The sequence below is a fragment of the Pteropus alecto genome, unplaced genomic scaffold (assembly GCF_000325575.1).
Source record: "Pteropus alecto unplaced genomic scaffold, ASM32557v1 scaffold87, whole genome shotgun sequence".
Classification (NCBI taxonomy): domain Eukaryota; kingdom Metazoa; phylum Chordata; class Mammalia; order Chiroptera; family Pteropodidae; genus Pteropus; species Pteropus alecto.
The window spans coordinates 21473050-21493750 of NW_006443225.1; the positions used below are offsets into that span (position 1 = coordinate 21473050).

General features: G+C 43.8%; 2 protein-coding genes across 6 annotated transcripts in view; one reads left to right on the forward strand and one right to left on the reverse strand.

Annotated features, from left to right (window-relative positions):
- WWP1 (WW domain containing E3 ubiquitin protein ligase 1) overlaps positions 1 to 647 on the forward strand; it is a 77800-nt gene extending 77153 nt beyond the window's left edge. Inside the window, exon 25 of the mRNA XM_006924107.3 lies at positions 221 to 647. Coding sequence (XP_006924169.1) covers positions 221 to 320 — 100 coding nt within the window. The 3' untranslated portion in view covers positions 321 to 647. The remainder of the gene's footprint in view (positions 1 to 220) is intronic.
- Positions 648 to 5053: 4406 nt separating this feature from the next.
- The window catches only part of RMDN1 (regulator of microtubule dynamics 1), a 29977-nt gene continuing 14329 nt past the window's right edge, over positions 5054 to 20701 (reverse strand). For 2 of the 5 annotated variants that reach the window (XM_025041138.1, XM_025041139.1), the window contains 5 exons: positions 18916 to 19012; positions 17078 to 17237; positions 12972 to 13061; positions 10219 to 10274; positions 8716 to 9356 (listed from right to left, as the gene is read on the reverse strand). In XM_025041138.1, the coding sequence (XP_024896906.1) occupies positions 9017 to 9356; positions 10219 to 10274; positions 12972 to 13061; positions 17078 to 17237; positions 18916 to 19012 (743 nt within the window). In that variant the 3' untranslated portion in view covers positions 8716 to 9016. Of the gene's footprint in view, positions 5165 to 5603; positions 5738 to 6353; positions 6500 to 7522; positions 7554 to 8592; positions 8681 to 8715; positions 9357 to 10218; positions 10275 to 12971; positions 13062 to 17077; positions 17238 to 18915; positions 19013 to 20701 lie in introns of those variants that run through there. The other 3 variants (XM_006924059.3, XR_003043669.1, XM_025041137.1) reach the window with 3 other exon arrangements.

A 20701-nucleotide genomic window follows, 5' to 3' on the forward strand; every position in this document is an offset into this window, starting at 1 on the left:
TGGGTGGGGGGTGGGGGGGGGGGGGGGGCGGGTTGACAGACCTCAGAGGTGCAGGCAGGGGAACTTACAAGAGCCCCAGAGTTTTAGGTACGTTAATAGTAAAGTAATAAAGTGTCGGAATACTGCAAAATTTGTGTGCTTCTTTCCATTTAATTTTAAAACACATTAGAAACCTCTTCAGTGTGTTTTATTGAAGACATCTGATTTTGTCTTTGTTCAGTTTTAATCGCTTGGATCTACCGCCTTATAAGAGCTACGAACAACTGAAGGAAAAACTTCTGTTTGCCATCGAGGAGACCGAGGGGTTTGGACAAGAGTGACGGTCTCCCCTTGGAGGGGCTCTCCTTGCATTTAAGCACGCTGCCACGGAAAACCGCTCAGACGGTGTGTAACCTGTTCGTCTGTAGTGACTTCTCCAAACGTCTCTAAATGTTTTCCGTTCTTCCAGAGAAATATGCAAAACAATTCATCCTTTCTACTTTATTTATTGTCCCCTTGAAGTGACTGACCAGGAAAAAGATCATTCTTAAATTCTGAAGCAAGAGACTTTATTAAATAAGCATCTATGTATCTAGACGTACACGATGGTGGCTCTAGTTTTATAGAGCTCCGAGTGTATTAAACATGACAGCTGTTCGTTCAAATGATGTGAGTTTGCTTTACCTTGTTTCTTATCCAGGGAAAAAGTGCGAATTGCTCCATGTTCCTCTCCCTTCTGTGACATCTCCTGAGGGCGTTGAGTTGCATGGCTGTTGAGGAAGGTATCAAGGGCTTAGGCCAAATCTTTCTTCGAGTATGTTAAAAAAATGCTGCTGGCTTTTCTGAAGACAGGTGCTTAGCCTGTCCATTTGTTTTAAACTAGTTCAACATTTTCCCTCTTTGCTGTAACAGCAACACAAAGAATGAACGACGCTGCTTACGTGAACGTCGTGGACTAGGTCCCGTACCCTTTAGTTTACTCTAGAGCTTGGAAAGAATTCACTGAGAAGCATAGAGGTTTACATGTTACTTTGGGATGCTAGGTATTTGTGGAATTAAAAAGAATCAGGCACGCCTAAACTTGTTTTTAAATATGATGTTCTTTAAATCCAATTCATAGTAAATTGATGCAATTTGATACTTAGGAACATATAAAAGGCAATGTGAACTTTTATACTTTCTGTTCAATAAGTTTTGGTTCTGTAAAACCAGGTGGACTGAAGAGCTGCATAGCCATCTGAACATTCGTGAGTCTGAGGATTTTCTATTAGTGTTTGAATATCTCAATTCATGAAATTCTATGTACCAGAATTAAATAAGCATATAAAAAAATCTTTTGGTCCTACCCCCTTTGTTTAGAGATTATTTTGTCCTAGATTTTCAATTGTTTTTCATTATTAAGGGCATTTGCTGGACAACAAATCTGATGTGAATGCTATTAATGCTACTTCAGCAAACTGGGCTTCCTTACTAATATAAAACTTAAATTTGTATTATTTCAATATGGACTGTAAATTAATTTAATTTTTTTGTAACCATGGAGCTGACATCTTAGAATGTTATCTGTAACATAATTCACTAAGTACATATGAAACTATCAGTATACAATTTACTTTCTCTAAACAGTTTGTTTTGCCAAAATTTTATTTTTCTATAAATTAATGGAGATTGTGCTCTGCATTTTTATTCGGAACTCAGTGACGACGCAATAAAGGCAGTGACCCGCTGGGCTGAGCAGACTCCTTTCGCACACCCTAATTACTGACACTGGTTATTTTCAAGCCTAAAGAATGAAAACAAAACTAACGTATACGATAGAGTGTGTAACAAGAAGGTGAGCAATCTTCAAAAGTGCTACTTAGGTTATACCTACCTTGTTTAAGATACAAAGTGCCAGCCACTGCTAGATGAGTTTTGCTGTGACAAGTTACTGAGTGTCACTCAGCGGAGATGTGTGACCGCAGTGTTCAGCAGACTCGGCTGAAGACAGGAGGTTTCCAGGGTGCTGGTCCCCCTCCCCAGGTAAGAAATCACTGTCCCCAAATTAGGCAACAAAGAGCCCAGGCTAACTTCCTGGGGGACCCAGCAGCAGTGCGATGACCCTGGAATGTGGCCCACCCCCGTCCGCCCTGTCCTGGGCACAGGAGGGCAGACAGCTCATGCGGGGAGGAGGCCCAGGCCCAGCCTGATTTCAGTGCCCGCGGACACCAAACACAGCTGACCCCCCGCAGCCTGGTCAGGCACCTCGACTTCATACCCGCCAAGCTTGGCAGGGTGGCACGCGTCTGCAATACCGAACGAAAAGCCCAGGCCACCTTGGAGGGCCCCCTCTGTACCTACTATGTCCCCTTCTGTCACCACATAAGGTCACTGCTCCGAGGGCAGGGGTCAGCCCAGGACTTCTGTCTGGTTAGTTACCCAGGCAGTCAAGCCCTCCCGTCTCTTCTGTACCATACGGCCCTGCGCACGGGCCAAAGCCATCTGCAGCGACCGCCACACGCCTGGCATTGCCCAAGTTCTGGCCCTCCCCGCCCCAGCCTCAGCAGAGGGGACCGCGGCCGCTGACAGAGGCAGGGGAGGTACTCACCCGGACGCGCAGTGAACCCCGGCCTGCTCTGCGGTCCTCAGCTCCCAGGTGGTGGTTTTGCTTTTTCTTTGTCATAACGATGCTTCATTTAGAGATATGGAAAAGTGAGACTGAGAGATCGTTTTACAAAGGCCACAGCCTACGATTAAACTCCGCTGGGACAGTTCCGTCAACATAACAGGTTAACAGCCATTTCTCAGATCGAGTCTCCCCACCTGCTCAGAAGAATGGACATGTGTCCCCAAGGAGAGGTCACTAAACCCCCTTCCTGCCCAGGTCACTGTGTTCAGGAGACAGAACAAACTCCCATGGACACGGACAGGGGAAGTCAGCGCTCGGCTCAGGGACGTGAGCCCAGAAGAGCAGACTGTGCCCGAGCGGGACAGTGCGGGAGCTGGGGCCCCAGACGGCGGATGGCAGCCGCAGGCGCCTCGCCTCAGCACCGAGCGGGCGGGCACCAGACCGGCAGGCTCGGGGTCGGCCGCGCTCCCGGCGTCGCCCCAGGGATGAAAACGAACGTCGCTGTGACCTGGACCCAACACTCAGAGCAGCCAAGGGTGGGAACAGCGTCCATGCAACGAAATGCAGTCGACGGTAGGAACCACCACGCACTGACTGAATTTAGACGGACCCCGAAGCAAGCACGCTGACTGAGAAAAGCCACCTCAGGAGCCGATGTCCTACACGGTTCCAGTCATGCCACATCCTTGAAATGAGGACAGACTCGGGGGGGGGTGGAGACGGTGACGATGGAAGAGCTGTGTCCCGACCGTGGTGGCAGTGACAAGTCTGCTCGTGTGATCGAGCTGCACAGAACGCGCACGCACGACAGCACCCAAGGTGGTGACACCTGAATCGTAATATAGTTACATGTCACTACGGGGCAAAGCGGGACGGACACACAGGACCCCCCTGTTCTACTGGAGGACGGTCCCTCGCCTCCACGACAGGCTTCACCACTGCAAGGCACCGCGCTCCACAGAAACCACTCAGCAGAGGCTCTTGAACTAAACCAAACCCCTCGCGTCCCACGTGACGGCCTGGTGTTGACTGATGGTAACCACACTCCCAGAAACCACACGTCCAGGAAACGACGTTCACAGTCACTCAAGAGAAAACTGAAAATGAGGAAATTTCAGATCAAAATGTTCAAAATACAAAAAACAGCAAAAATTTGTTAACACCATACACTAACATGTATTAAATGTACATAAACATAGATATGAAAAAAATCCAAATTAACAATTCAAAACTCAGAATTGGACAAATAACCATCTAAAGATGTGAAATGTCTGCTGACAAATCAGGAAAAATACGACAAATAGCAGTGAAGGCGAAAGGTTCCTAAGGAGGAAAACGATCTAGAACTAAAGGGACACGAGACAGAAATGAAGCGAGCCAAAAAATGAAACCGAAAAAAGTAAAAAGAAAAACCAGAAAGTGATAAATGTAAGTTAGAGAAAATCTACTGCACGTGCGATTCACTGGAATCTGAGCCACGGAGCAGGGGGTCTCCAGGTGTGTCCCGTACGGCCGACCTAGAAAAGGGACAATCTGAGCCAGCTGTGCCAGCCTCTTCACAAAGTCAATGCTGTGAGAAAAAAGGTGGGGGAACTGTTTCCGATTTCAAACGAAGGCAGCGTTATGATGTTTGGATCCTGGTTTCAAAAACAGACATTTTGGGACATTCGAGAAACTACTACTGTTAACTTTTCAGCGGTGACAACGGATTTGTGAAGGATGTCCTTACTGTGAGACAGTGCGTGCTCAGGTATGTAGGGATGAAATGAGTTGTCTACAATTCTGAGACTACACGTCCACGTGTGAATCAGACAGGTGTGCAGACTCCAGTCTTCCTTTTTGCTGGAAAACACACATGATCGAACAGCACACACCCACGCGGTTCACCGGGACACACTTCCCGCCCCTTCTGGGGAGAGGCCACACACACGTACACTCAGATCTAAGTGGCGTCTGAGGTCCTCCTGTTCACAGCCTCCGAGTCGGCAGTGCTGACGGCCCCCCCAGTAAGCCACACGGTTTCCCTTCCACCCCGTCAGGGCACCAGATCTGGGCTTTGTCCAGACACAAATCCACCCGTGAGGTGGAGTCACAGGGACAAGGAAATCAAGTCCCTTCCCAGTCCTCCTGACAAGGCTGGCTCCAAGACACATCACTTAATCCCTTGGTTCCCAGCCTCCCGACTGCCACTCGCCATCTCGACAAGATTTCAACTTTGACTCCATCCAGCTTGCAATGCAGTCCCCACTGCCACCTCCCCCACAAAGCTTTTCCTGATCCCCTCCCAGCCTGATGGGACCAGTCCTCAAATCTGATCCCACTTTGCACTGCTGGGGCCCCCAATGCACAGTAGTCTCTGAGCCAGAGACAGCCCGACCACGCTCACGGCAATTATTTCTTTTGTGATTTGTGAAATACATTAAAAGAACCAAGAAAACAGACAGAGAACAGTTATAATGTACTTGTAATTTGATGAAAAGGTGGTGGTTCCTAGGTATTTCATGTGTTTTCTTCTCTGAAAAATTCTCAATTCTTGTCACTGAAACTTGTAAGCAACTGAGCGGCTTCCATCTGAATCTAAAATGGAAAAATACACGTCACGAATAAACAGTACGGCATCGAATAGGGCTCGGCTTGTCAAATTCAAGTTCATAAAGCGGAATGCAGCTTCTAAGGGTCCCCAAAACAGGAGGGCACACGGTGAGAATGAACTTTCTTAGCGGTGACTAGGTGGCCCTCGGAGCATGTCTGCGTCCGCACACGCCCTGGACACTATGGAAGCGTCATCTGATGGCCACGTGACCCTGTACCGAGCACATCCCTCACAACGCCGGCTCGCCGAAGCGACGGCCCGCGCGTCCTGTGCAGAAGCTGACGTGCCCGCGGTGACCGCATGGCTGATGCGCGCACCCAGACGGCCATCTCAGAGGTTCCAGCTTCGCCGTGGGCTTCACCGTGACCCGCAGGAACGCGGAGCGCACCTGCCCTGCCCTGCCCTGCCCTGCCGGGTGCCTACCTGCCTGTCCTCCTCGGTGTGTGCGGGGTAGTCCCTGGCTTTCACCAGCCAGAACGCAGCGAGCTTTCTGTTGTGCAGCTTCAAGTACGTCTTTCCCAGGAGAAGCAAGTTTTTGCTGTAGAAGTTCGGATCCACTGTTTGTAAGAAAGAAAAACTGACCTCAGATGAAATACTGTTGCGCTTACTTTCAAAGCCTTCACTATTGGGGTCTAAACTCTAATACGTTTGCGTGGTCAGTGAAGACTAGCAGCTAACCAGGATTCACTCTCGTGTGCAACGATTCAACCCTGAAACACCTGTGCGACATCCCCCGCTTGCTGCGTGTCGCTCTGCTGGTGCTTCGCCAGACGCAGCTCCTATGCGGCGCTCACAGCGCAAGTGCGCGTCTGGGGGCGGGGACAGGGACGCACTCCGGCCAGGGCAGGACGCGGCCTCCCTAAGTGCCTGGAGCAGCACGCACCGAACGCGCGGGCCGAATGTGAACGCAATCGTGACGGTGCCACCCCGCGCACGGGGTCGCCACGTGCTGGGAGGGACGTAAGATGAAGAGAATGCTCCCACGTGGCACCCCCATTTTGAAGTGCGACGAGAAACCAAGGGAAAAAGCAACTCTAAGAGGTGACAGCGGGGCTGGACTAGGGGCCGAATGGGGCGTTAACAGCGGGGGAGGACGTCCTGCGCCAGAGGGAAGGTGGCCTCTCGAGCCCCCCTCGTGCCCTCCCTGTTGGGAGCGCGCCTGCCCCCGCTCACGGCCGAACTCCGTTTGCTCCGTGGCTGGAAACTGCCCTACTTCCTTTTGCGAGATGCCACGTGAGCGTGCCTGAGCTTCCTAGGGGTGCAGCAAATTCATTCGTTCGCCTCTTTACTGTCACTGAGCAAATATGCCCAGCATCATCCTAAACAACAAGAATGCAATTGTGAGCAAAAAAGTCCCATCTTCCCTGAATTCAGACACGTAAATATCCACACTACGGAGTGAGAAGGGCCACGACGGGGAAGGCGAAGGTGCGCACAGCAGGGGAATCTGAGGCAGCCCTGGGCCTAAGGGACAGCTGCCCGAGCGAGACACGCCGTGACCCACCCCACGGGTGGAGGGCCCACTCCGCTCCATAGCGACAGCCCGACCCATCAGCCTCCAGCGCCCTAGTTTTTCTTTGCTATGACACTTCTCGGTCCCTTTGAGGGTATTTCACTCCCAGATTCACATTCGTGATGTGTATGTCACTCCATTGTGAGGATGTTAAGAGTAAAAGCAGAACTGACATTTGTATTATAGAGGTAGTTAATATTCAGAAAAAGTGTTTTTCGAAAAAATGTTTTTTAAAAAATGCTTTGCTATCATGAAAGCATTTGGGCAGGTCCACCTGAGCAAGGCCCTTGAATTTAATTTTTTGATTAAGTTCTACAGAAATATGCAATGGCTTTTTTGGTGTATTTGGTAACATATGCTTTCGACTCTTTTCTAATTTGTGCTGCTAATATGAAAAGACAAACTTAGCGTGGGCTAAGTCAGTTTTGTAGACTGGCCATTTCTTCAAAGCAAGAGTGACATAAAACTCTTCTTCACAAAAGCAGACAATATCTGCAATGGTTTAAAACCAGAGTCCTCACTGAAATGTGTCTCATCAGCTGTATGACCCTGAATAAGACAGTTCAGAGCCTTCTTCCCAAATGGCAGGCTGAGCGTGAGCCACGTCGGGCGGGGCCCCTCCAGACCTGGGGCCCCTCCAGACCTGCGGCCCCGAACTCAGGAGGGCCCACTGCTCACTCGGGCGATTTTTACTGAATAAAACTGTTTGACAACATCCAGTATAAAAGTGTATCAGAATAAACAACATTTTGTTTTAAAAATTCCTATTATATGTAAAGCATTCATACAATTTAAACTACATTAGTATCTGAAATAAAAAATATTTTACCTTGCTCTGCTCTTTGGAAGTAGCCCAAGGCCTGTTAAAAACACAGAGAACCCAAACAGTGAAAAGGACTAAAACAGAATCAATATTAAAGCATTTTCTCAAAAGGTCTATTCCTGTATTAATGGTCAGTTCATCAACAGCGAGTTAACAAAGCGAAATGAACACAACACTGCATCAGCCACCAGAGCAGATGGCGGGGACCGTCGTCTAAGGGCCTGCACCAAACAGCCTCTCGTGCACAGAAGTCCCCGTGTGCGACTCAGCTATTCTGAGCTCTCCTTACCTCACAACAGCGACTCCCAGAAAAAGCTGGATACAAAGGGTGTACCAGCGAATTTTTCAAAGTCCTTTATTATTGAAATTCCTATGTAAAATGTTACTGAGTCTGAAACTGCTACATTCTTTTTGTCCCACTTAAGCTGTTTCATAATCATTAACTGACAAATGATTCCTCAGAAACATAAGTAACTTGTTACAGTGAGGCCAACTGCACCTTTTCTCAGAATGTACTTTTTAATAAACGTCTCCCAACTGTGTCTTAATTATACACTTTCATATGCTTTACATTAAATTCTACACTATAGCTTTCCAGAAAAAAAAAAATAGCTCCTTATTATGATACAAGTACTGGGAAAACTACTTAAAATGGCCTTTTTCCTTACTCTGAAAATTTTGTGATGAGTAAACCCGAAATGTCTGTCCAGAAGTCCCTTTCGAATTTTATTTTTAACAAGAACAGGAGAAGTCCTTGAAAATATGAGCAAGAGTTTTTCGGTACCACTTTAAAAGAGTTATCGTTACCCTTCGTTTGTGAACACAAACATGCTTTATCTTCCAGGGAAAGGACTGTCGCTGTGCGGAATGTGCACCTAAAACGCTGCTGTATTTCCTGTTTTATTTTGTGACTTCTAGATGGTATAAATTTCATGGGCCATCTCAGCTGACAATGAAGCCGAGTTAGCCACATGGCAGCCAGGGACTGAGGGCTAAGCCTGCGCGGACACTCGCACTGGACAGTGGGGACGGTGCTAACTGCTTAGACAGCGGAGGGGAGCAGGGCGTGTCACTACCTCCTCGTAGGTGGAGCTGGGCGGGGCTGCAAACAGCATTCTAGCAATTCTCCTCTGATACCAAGGCATTTCCGCAAACGTGTAACACCTACAGGGAAATAAAACAACTTTCACACACATTCAAATCAGACCTTTTCTTCCTCTTAAAGAGAACAAAGCAGTTTAATACAAAAGGAATCAATTTATGGCACATTTAAACAATTTGTACTTGAGATAAAATTTAGTAGGTTACTATTCGTACTGAAGTGTCTAGACACTGACATCAATCCATCAGTTAGGACATATTCTGTGATTAAATATAAATGGTGGCGACAGCACTCGCGACGATAACACGGCGCAGCATTCACGCCAGTCACTCGCTCTGTGCCAGGCACTGTCCCATCGGCTCATAACTGCCAAACGAGATGGGATCACCACCCTATTTTTACATGAAGACAACTAACTCAGAGAAGTTAAAAAAGAAGGAAGTAAAATGACAAAACGGCACCCGACAGTTCCCGTCCGCGCACGAGCAGGGTGAGGCGGATGGCGACGCCCGATGGTGACGCCGATGGTCCGGATGGTGCCGACAGGCTGACGGGAGCGGAGGGAGTGCCCGCCTCCCACCGGGTCTGCGCTCCAGCAGAGACTGTGTCTCAGCCGAGTCTGCTCCCCAGCACCCGGCCCGAGCTGTCCCGCGATCACCCTCAGTCCCTGGTAGATGTCTGGTCGGTCTGGTATGTCCTTTGTCCTCAAGGACTCTCCTGAAGAGTCCGATACAGGACCTGGAGGACGGTAAGCACTCAGCCCTGCAGACCACCCCCGAGGGAGACAGACGCCTGAACCGGGGGACAGTTAACCCGCTGGTGTGCGCTCACCCCAGCAAGCCGATGCGGGACAGCAGAGACGCCGAGTCAGACGACAATGCTGCTCAGGACCCTGGCGATCCTCTGAAGACGCAGAGGCCCCCTCAGGGAGCTGTCCCGACCAGGTGAATTTTAAAGGGCCACGCACACGTCAATGCCTGTCACCCCCGTGCAGCAGTCCCCCTGCCGCGGAGTCGCTTTCTGCAGCTTCGGCTACTGTGGGCAACCGTGCTCCAAAACTCTCACGTGGAAAATTCCGGAAGTCCACAATTCATCAGTTTTAAGTTGCATGCCCTTCCAAGTAGCGTGAGAAAATCTCACGGGACCTGCTCCGTCCTGCTCAGGACGTGACGCGTTCCTTTGTCCAGCGTACACGCTTATATGCTCCCCGCACGTCAGTCACTTAGCTGCTGTCAGGGCACGGCATGACCTATAATCAGTCGCCCTCGTTTTACTGGGTAGCGGCCCCCACGCGCAGGAGCGGAGAAGCCGCGGAGAAGCGCGCGGCGCTCCCGGGGGTGGGAAGGCAGCACGAGGGGAGCAGTGCGGCCTCCGCACCCTCTGCGCGGGACGTTTCTAAATGAGCCGCGTGATGAAGTTTAACGTCATCGCAATCAAATTTCGTATTTTCTAACAAGACATGTACAAATGCTAGTCGATTTAATGGATTAAATGCTCTTGACTGCCAAGTAAATGTTTTTAAATATTTTACATTTTGCCTTTTATACACTACAAAAGATCATACTAAATACCACTGAAAATTTTAAAGGAATTTTCTTACCAAATGCCCATTAGGTGAATTGAAGTAGCATCTTTAGGGTTCAGTTCGATTGCTTTCTAACAAGAAATAAGAAAACCAATCATTTGTTTTCTAAATACCAAACACCAATAAGAACTTCACCATGTCTCTGAAGAAGCCATGATTTAAAAAGTAACTTTGCATCCTTACATTCCAATTCTTCTACGATAATCAACACCAATTTCTTCCTCCTGATTCTTTAATTTGTTTCAATCCATAAAAACGACTGCACTAAGATTACTATTTTACAGGGTTCAGAAACTCTTAAGATTTATCAAGATGAGAAAAAACATGAAATCTGTAAGTGAAGGTAATTTTGAAAACAGTAATAATCTATAGCTCTCACTGCTTCTTTCTTCTAGATTAGATGAAAAATGATTTCTTTCTGCCAAGTCAAAGAACTACTGAATAAAAAGTACTTTCCTAAAAGAACAAAAAACGTAACTTTAGAAAGTCCCCTCCTGTATGCAGATTTTGCTCAACTTCATCTATAATTAACCAAGGAAAAATACTACTCATTCACAGAATTCGTTAACACTCGTGTACAGTGTTAAATATATTGATAAATGCTCTTTTCTATTTTCTATGTGAAAGTCCATGTGAATTAATGTAAAGCATAAACCTGAGAATAACTTTAAAGAAATTACTCCTCCTTTCATCTATTATTTTGTTGAAAACTAAGGAAACCTCACAAATTAATGTAATCTCATTAAAAATAAAAGATCCCTTTTTAAAAACAGACTTCCTGGATTGCGCTCGTCCGTACACCACACCTGCACGATCCGCGGGTGACGAGTGAGGGACCCATTTTCAAATGCTGTGCTGGTTACCGACATGGGCACTGACGCCAGACCACCAGGGTTCCAGCCGCAGCTCGATGGCCTCTAACTTTTGACCTTGGCACGTTTTATGCCCTTGCCACGTCTGATTTTGTTATTTTACAGAGCGGAGAAGACACGTGAAAGGAGCGCGTGGCAGGAGGTGCGTAACACAGCGACACCCTGCGTCACCAGCACCATCGCTTTTTACTGAGGTGCCGGGCGTGCAGGCTTCGCTTCCACAAAGTGATATGAGTCAGCACTGACCTAAAATGGTCTTTTCTTTAGATAAAGTGATGTGATTTATAAAGATATATTTAAAGTATGTGCAACTTGTATTTTAAGCAGTCTTTCCCACTGGACGTCCCCTCGAAGGCTAAGCCCTGCGGAAACCACACCGCTGCCTTCGCCATGCCCCGAGGCACCGCCTACACACGGCTGTAGGTGCAGGGGAGCCAGTGCCTCGGCCCGGAGCGCCTGGGCGCCCGCTGCGGCTTCCTCACCGGAGGGCCTGCGAGGGGCTGCTCTCCAGCAAACCCTGCCATAATTCTTCCTGCCACTAGTTTACGTGTCTTCAAAAACAGCCTAAAGATAATGATTCCTTCTGACTTTCGATATAATAATGAAATTTGAAATACTGGTATCAATAATACTGTTATTTTTAAATATACTCAACACATACATTTGAAAGCTTATACAAAACACTTTTTTACATAAAATCTGCAGTCTTTACTGTTTCTTTAAAGTTTAAAGTATAATTTATTTTCTGTAATTTTTCATTATTCACATTGGAAATTACTTGTTATATTTTTCTACATCTCAAAGCACAGTAATTTAGGAGATTAATGCTACTGAGCAAAATACTGTATCTCACTGAATCTAAGATACAGTAAAAGTTATGATACGTCATTACTTTAGGTACCACTATGAAATAAAAAGTGCTGCCAATTACAAGACACCACTGAATATATAATGCAATCTGATTTCGAAGGTCTTAAAATGTGAAAAATATACATTAAGTTGAAATATACATACACATGTGTACGTAACACGCACACTGACGGCCGAGCAGGAAGCTAAGTCTCCTGACTCCCAGTCCCAAGTTCTTGTCCACTACTCATCTAACAAACTAGGAACTGAGACTGTAGCCACCAAATTCAGAAAAGGTACTGGACAGCACACCTGCTACCCCTGAATGTTTTCATCACTTTTCCTTCCTTTGCATTTCTGAGATAGCGTAGAATAGCAAAAGAGAAATACGCTGTGTTGTTAGTGGCAGTTTTGTTTTGGGGACAAGGGAGCAGTGTAGCACATCGTGACATCTGCGAACTGCTGGAGCGCTCAGGAAGAGCTTACCATAAACATGTGACTGACGTCAGCGGGGGACTTTACACACACACAGCGGTCATAACTCCAAGCAGGACTGTCACTATCGGGAGCGGTATGCCAGCTGCGGCAGAAAGTCAGACCAGACTCGCTTCCTGGCGCCCAGGGCCTTGTACAATCCCCTCCCACAGACGCTGGTCTTGGCCGCATGGCGTGTTTGGGTCAGCAGGCCGTGGCCAAGCGTGAGGCAAGCAGAGGCTTACTAAAAGCCTGCACACTGAGACTCTTCCCTGGGAGCACTCCCTCGGGAAGCCAGCGACCATGCCGTAAAGCTTGGGCTGGACAACTAATGAGAAGGAAAGGAGAGAAACCACGGCAGACACGAGGCCACCCTGCACACCCCGGTCTGAGGGCCCCCCGAATGAACTCAGACACCGCAGCAGAAGCACCACAGGCAGTTAATCCACACGACTGGGAGAAATAAATCGTCGCTGTCGGAGGCCACTAAGTTCTAGATGGTGTGCTATATAGCAATAGATAAGTGACACAGAAATCTATTCAGAAAACGAATGACTTTAAATTCATCAGTACCTCAAAATGCTCCTTGATAACGTAGGCGTTTGCAATCTTAGCCTTGATGCCTTCGTAATCTCCAACGTCGCTAATACAGATGGCATACCACTAAAAATGAAGGAAAAGGTATAAGAATAACAATACTCTTATTATTCCATTTCATACGAGGTATAACCGAGTGACTATTCCTCAGTAGTCACTCTCATTGAAAAAAATGTTTGAGCATAAACACTGCATTAAATACCTTTACATGGACTTTACTGAGAAAAGTGAACGTGGTCCCCAGGGACTCGCACAGAGGACGTGTTCGTAGAGGACCACGGCACAAGGCAGAGACCAGCGAACTTCTAAGAAACTTAACACAACACGGACGTAACGACGCGCGTCTGTGGTCCGCGTGTCAGTTTAGAAACGTGTGCAACTGAGTGGCTATCGTTTCACTTTCTCGTCTTCTCCCACATCTGCACTGCCACAGAAACAAGAGCCGCATCTGTCAATTGTGACCTTGTCCCCACAGTCATATTTGGACAATGTGAGTTTATTCCGTAAGAACTGAATCCAAAAGAGCCAAGCTCCATAAACACAGGTGCTGTGGGAAATCACGAAAATCTATAAATATATAAGAAATAGAGAGAAAAGACTCCAACATAACACTGTAGAAAGTCACCATCATGGAAGAGAATAAGGAAGAGAGAAGAACCCTAAAAAAAGTCAGAACGCAAACCAATGACAATACCACATATCCATCAATAATCGAATGTAAATGGACTGAATGCTGTAATGCAGCGGTCCCCAACCTTTGTGGCACCAGGGGCCGGTGCTCCCATGAGACTCTAACGCCGGAGGACCTGAGGTGGGGCTGGGGCGGTGACGCTGCGAGCTCTGCTCTGGGGAGTGGCTGCAGACACCTGCACCTACGGGTGACGCGTCGCTGGCTTTCCTGCTGCGCAGCCCTTAGAACAGGCCAAGGCCCCGCTCTAATCAAACGGCACAGAGCAGCTGGATGGGTAAAAAAAAAGACCCGTACACACCTGCCTACGTGAGACCCAACAAACAGACAAGCGATAAGAAATCCAAATTAGAAAGGAAGATGACATGATCCTATAGAGAACACTAAAGATTCCATCAAAAAACTATTAGAATCAATTCAGTAAAGTAGAATACAAAATTAATATCCAGAAATTTGTTGCATTTTTATGTATCAATAATGAACTATCAGAAAGAGAAATTTAAAAATCAATCCCATTTACAATTGCGCCAAAAAGAATCAAATACCTAGGAATAAATTTAACCAAAGAAGTAGAACACCTGTAAACAAAACCATAAGACATCGAAGAAAATGAAGAAGGTTCAAATAAAGGGAAGCCTATACTGTGCTTATAAATAGGAAAAATTAACATTGTTAAAATGTCCATTAGTACCCAAAGCAATCTACAGATTCAATGCAATCCCTATCAAAATACTAATGGCATTTTCCACAGAACTAGATCAAATAATCCTAAAATTTATATGGAACCACAAAAGACCCCAAATAGCCAAAACAATCGAGAAAGAACAAAGTTGGCAATAATGTACTATCAGATAGCAAACTATACTACAAGGCTATAGTAATCAAAATAGCAAGGGACTGGCATAAAAACAGACACAGAGATCAATGGAACAGAATAAAGGGCCTAGAAATAAACCAACACACATATGGTCAATTAATCTATGATAAAGAAGGTAAGAAAATACAGTGGGGTAAAGACATTCTCTTGGCTAAATGGTGCCGGGAAAACTGGACAGATACATGCAAAAAAAATGAAACTAGACCACTTATACCGTATACGAGAATAAACTCAGAATGTATTAAAGACTTAAATATAAGACCCAAACCATAAAACTCCTAAAGAAAACAAGCAGTAAGCTCCTTGACATTGCTCTTAGTAATATTCTTTTTGGCTATGTCTCCTTGGGCAAGGGAAACAAATAAATCACTACATTAAACCAAAAAGGTTTTGCACAGCAAAGGAAACTATCAACAAAATGAAAAGACTGAATGGGATCCCCAAAATATTTGCCAATGATACATTAAATAAGGGGTTATTTTCCAAAATATGTAAGAAATTCATACAACACCAAAACCCCCAAACAATCCAATTAATAAACGGGCAGAGGACCTGAATACATATTTCTCTAAAAAAGACATACAGATAGCCCACAGACCTATGAAAAGATGCTCAATATCACTGATCAGGGAAATGCAAATTAAAACTACAATGAGATACCACCTCACACCTGTCAGAATGGCTCTCATCAATAAATCGAACAGGTGCTGGCGAGGACGGGGAGAGAAGGGAGCCCTCGTGCACTGCTGGTGGGAATGCAAATCGGTGCGGCACGGAGGCTCCTCGAGAAGTTAAAAACAGAACCCCCACATGACCCAGCAATCCCTCTTCTGGGTATTTATCTGAAAAAAAAAAATCTAAAATACTATTTCAAAAAGATATCTGCACCCCTGTGTTCACTGCAGCATTGTTTACAACAGCCAAGATATGGAAGCAACCTAAGTGTCCATCGACAGACGACTGGATGGAGAAGGTGTGGTACATCTATACACTGGAATATTACTTGGCCATGAAAAATATGACATCCTGCCATTTGCAACAACATGGATGGCCCTAGAGGGTATTACGCTAAGTGAAATAATTCAGAGAAAGACAAATACCATATTTCACTTACACTGGAATCTAAACAAATAAATGAACAAACAAAACAGAAACAAACAGAGATACAAAGAAACTGGTGGTCGCCAGATGGGAGGGGGGTTGGGGGGGATGGATGACAAAGGTGAAAGGGAGTAAGAAGTACAGATTGTCAGTTATAACAGTCACAGGGATGTAAAGTACAGCACAGGGAATGCAGTCGATAGTCTTCTAATAACTACGTATGGTGTCAGATGGGTGTCAGACTTATCCAGGTGATCACTTTGTAAGTTATATATACACAACTAATCACTGTTGTACACCTGAAACTAATACTGTATGTCAACTGTAACGGAAAAATCAATTTAAAAAAATTTAAACATTATCAAAAAACAAACAAAAAACCCCAAGATTTATAAACTGCTCACAAAAAGTACATGCTAAATATAAAGAAATAAGTAAAAAGAACAGGAAAAGGATATAATATGCTAACATTAATCAAAAGAAAGTGACAGTGGCCACACTACTATCAGACAACGCAGACTATAAAACCAAGAACAATTCTTGAAATAAAGAGGCTCATTTTATAATGATAAAGAGGTCAATGCATCAAGAAGATACAGTAATCCTGAATGTTTATGCTCCCAATAACAGCACTTTAAAGTACATGTTGTGAAAACTAATAAAACTGCAAAAAGCAACAGACAAATCTGCAATTATACTTGGAGGTTTCGGTATACCTCTCTCAATAATTTATAGAACAAGCAGCAGGAAATCAGTTAGGACACGAGGACTCGCATACCACTATCACGACTTGATCTGAATGACACGTGTGAGACACTCCCAACCACCACCAATAAACGCTCTTTTCATGTGCACGAATGCCACTGACAAAGATGGACTATACTCTGGGCCAGAAAAGAAGTCTCAAATTTAAAGGATTTGTATCTGGTTTATCCTTAGTATAAACCAGGAGCAATGGGGTGCCAGCCCCTAAAAGGAGCATTTGGAAATGTGTGGGGACAGAATCTGGTTGTCATAATGACTTGGGGGCTCACTGAGGACAGTTCAACATAATAAAGTAATGGACTAATCTAAAGTACCAATAACATCCCCCTATTTTCACCAGTGTCCATTGAAAAAGGTTGCTCTACACCAGTTAGGCGATCCAGAAACGATCGGTTACGCGTGCAGTTACACTCGGTCTCATAAAACAGAAAAAGAACGTGAGGAAAATGGGAAGACTTTTGTCAAGTGCTTGTACTACTAGGAGTAAAGACACAGGTAATTCGTGAAATGACAACACTTTGGTTCAAAAATAAATCCCCTTCCTCCTTTAAAATAGAGCAATTTTCTTCCTATGTAAACTGGGGATGATGGGTTAGTACAGACGACGTACCCCTCAACGCGCGGTCAGTTTTGTTACACCAAGCCCCTCACCTTATGAGCTGCAAAGCTTGCTTCGTTTTTTTCTAGAGCTCTTTTTGCGTACTCTAAGGCTTCGTACACCAGCAGCTTTCTCTCCGCTTCCGAGGTTCTGCTAAGCTGAGCTACGTCCCGTGACACCCGTGCCAAACGCCACAGTAACTCTGCATCTTCGCTAATTTGAAATAAATACAAGAGAACCATTTTAGCTTGCATTTAAAACCAGCTAAAGGCCACACTGCTAATGAACACACGTTGTCTGTCAGGTCGGAGGATGCAGGGGGCAACACGACATCAAATGCCAAATTTGTTAATTTCTTTCACATAACTTTATTTGCTAAATTTTCCTACTAAATATCCAATATTACACATAAATATTAACTTACCTGTAATATCTAAAACAGTAACTTCCTAAGAAAACACCTCTGCATTTGAATTCTCGAAATGCTTGCCCTCAAAATCCAACATATAACTGGAGGTTTGACTTCACTGGCACTGTGCTTCAGAAAACTCACTAACTGGTTCAGACAGCATCGTAACATACATGAACTTGACAGACAGGGTCATGTTCTAAAAAAATCAAAACCGATGTTCCCTAACCCCGAGTACGGCACCTGGCACACAGCAGGTATCTGATAAGTGTTTCTGAATAAATGAATGAATGAATGAATATAAGGTAATCTCAACGTAAATCCTATGTTAGAATGACTCATCCATGTCATGATACATGGCATATTTCAAGTAAGGCCACTGGATTCCTTGAAGAACTGACATTTAAGTATAAATTACATAAAATAAAAAATTGTTAATAAATAAAATACTAACCACAATTAAGAGTTAGAAATATTTTTAAAACCAATCTTAAATTCCTTGTCAAAACTAACCTTAAATTCCTTTTTATTAAATGTCTGCTTTTAAGCCTACTATATATTGTTTAACAACAAATGGTATTCACATAAAAATTTTAAAGCAATGGCAGCAATAGTATATTTATAATTCAATGAATAGGGAATAACTACCTTACAGCTTACTTTTCAAGTAATTACTGGAGTGGGTATAAAATGTCCAATTAGCCACCTCAGGTTATTGAGGAGAAAATGGAGAAAAAAAAAATACAGGTCTTATAGACATTTAGGAAGTAAAAGATGAATGTTAGGGAAAACACTGGTTTTGAGAATCTAAGAAAGGTAACAAAAAATGACTTATGTTTTTGGTCTAGGAGATGAGGTTGATTAGCAATCTGGAAATGCCACACAGCATTACTGACTTATTGTAAAGGCTGAATCTCCTTTCGCCTATACCTCTCCCCGCTCCAAAAAAATGTGTACACGGTGATACCCTGGACTGAATATATAATCTAATGGGAGAAAAAAAGAAAAAGAAAAAGGTATTTTTTTTAGTTTCTCTAAAAGATTATGCTTCTTAAGTGATACACTGATGGAAGGCATTCAATGGCCATTCGATGGAGACACATGATCACCCTAATTCATAAAATTCTTATACGAGTAAGAAATTAATTGAAAAGAAATGAGAAATATAAAACAGACGACATAAACATATATTTAACGGCAGCCTTATGTGATCCAAAGCAAAACAAAATGGATAAAGTAGTATTTCCACATTCTACTAGAATGAGTAAGTAGAACCACCTTTTCTAAATCAATGACACACATGTAGCATTTGAGTCATTTAATGTAAGAAAGAGCATACCATAAATTAAACTCTAAGAAATATTACTTTGAAGTAAAAGCTTAAAAAAATATAAAAATTTCAAGCACCGAAAATCATTTTAAGTGTTAAATAACAAAAATTTTGACAAAATGGCAAACCCAGGCCCATCATGCATTGCTCACCTGTCCTTGTACTGGGTCAGCAGCTGATAAAGTTTTTCTGTTTCTCCACTTTCGTAGAGGTAGTCTGCTTGTGCAAGGACTTCTTCAACTCCCAAGACTATAAAAGAAAAAAAGAACACAGTAAAGTAGGTCTTCCCAAGCCAGATGGCAATAATCCTAAGAAACAAAAACACTCTAAAATATATAAAAAAAGAAATCAGACCTAGAAATCATCTACAAAGACCAGAAATTCTGAAGTATCTAGAGGTAAGTGTAGTAGAAATAAGTATGAGGCTATCAGTGATTTATTTAAACTATGAAAAACAGACAATTAGAAAACTGATTCTGGTACTAAGTGCATTTTTAAATATAGAAAAAAGAGTTTCCTGTGAGGAGCTTATAGTACCCTCACCCTCCAGTCTTTGCTGCTATTGCTGCTGTTAAGTAGAAAATGATATAATACCCACTTATAGCACTGAAAATTATTAAATTGCATGGATTGAACCTTGGTGTTTTACTAGATTCTCTTTATGACCAAACTTATACAGTTATGGAAAAAGAGTGAAATCGGTCATCGAAAACTTAGATAACTACACAGAGAATTTGAAACTTAATTCATTGGCACTATGTTCCAACCAATGCATTAGTTTAAACGGTACTCCAAAACACGTCAAACTCAGACAGTGTAATGCTTTAAAAAAGTTGACTAGTTATTGAAAAAAAACAATACTTAAGTGTGAATTTCAGGAAATTCCAATTACTATTAAGGAACACATTTCATTTTGTCTTCCATGAGGACAATGTATTACTCAGTCCTACGTATAAGCCAACATTCCAATGTGTGAAGTTTATTATTTATCTTAGTATGTTTTTATCATAGTGAATTTAAGTTAAAATTTAAAAAAATTTTTTTGAAAAATTAAAACCTAGATTGGCAAAAAAAAAAAAAACCTCATGAATTTATGACACGACCATGTGAAGTACCTTTTATTAAGTTAACATCATGGTGTAATGATGTTTAAGAAAAATTTAGTTTAAGAAAAATTAAATTACAATAGCAAAGAAACCCTAAAATTAAATAATGATTTCTTTTTTCCCCTCTTTAATCGTACTTAAAAATTAAAACCTAGATTGGCAAAAAAAAAAAAAACCTCATGAATTTATGACACGACCATGTGAAGTACCTTTTATTAAGTTAACATCATGGTGTAATGATGTTTAAGAAAAATTTAGTTTAAGAAAAATTAAATTACAATAGCAAAGAAACCCTAAAATTAAATAATGATTTCTTTTTTCCCCTCTTTAATCGTACTTCAGTCTGCTTAGATGCCAGAGTTTAGTAATAGTCACATCGCTGGGAGACTATGTTTGCTTCCATTTTACTCTATATTTTTATTTTTATCAGTGGCTGATTCTCCAAATCTGGGTTATAACAACCCAAAGATTCTTAAAAAGAACCAGTCTCAGCATTCTTAGTCGATAACTGTGGGAGGCACAAAAATGGCCCCAAACGCCCTGCCCCAGAGCCTGTGAAAACGTATAGGCCACATGACAAAGGGGATCGAGCCCATGGATGGAATAAAGGCCACAAAATCAGGTGACCTCGAAACAGGAAGCCATCCTGGATGAGCCAGGTGGGCCTGCTATAAAAAAAGTGGGAGAGCGAGGCGGAAGGACATCAGAGGTGGTGACAACAAACCGGTCAGGGTGATGTGGCTGCTGGCTGTGAACACAGAGGAGGGAGTTTCTAGCTGAGGACCCTGGACAGCGCCAGGAGCTAGAAAACCCCAGGAACCGTGGTCTCCGC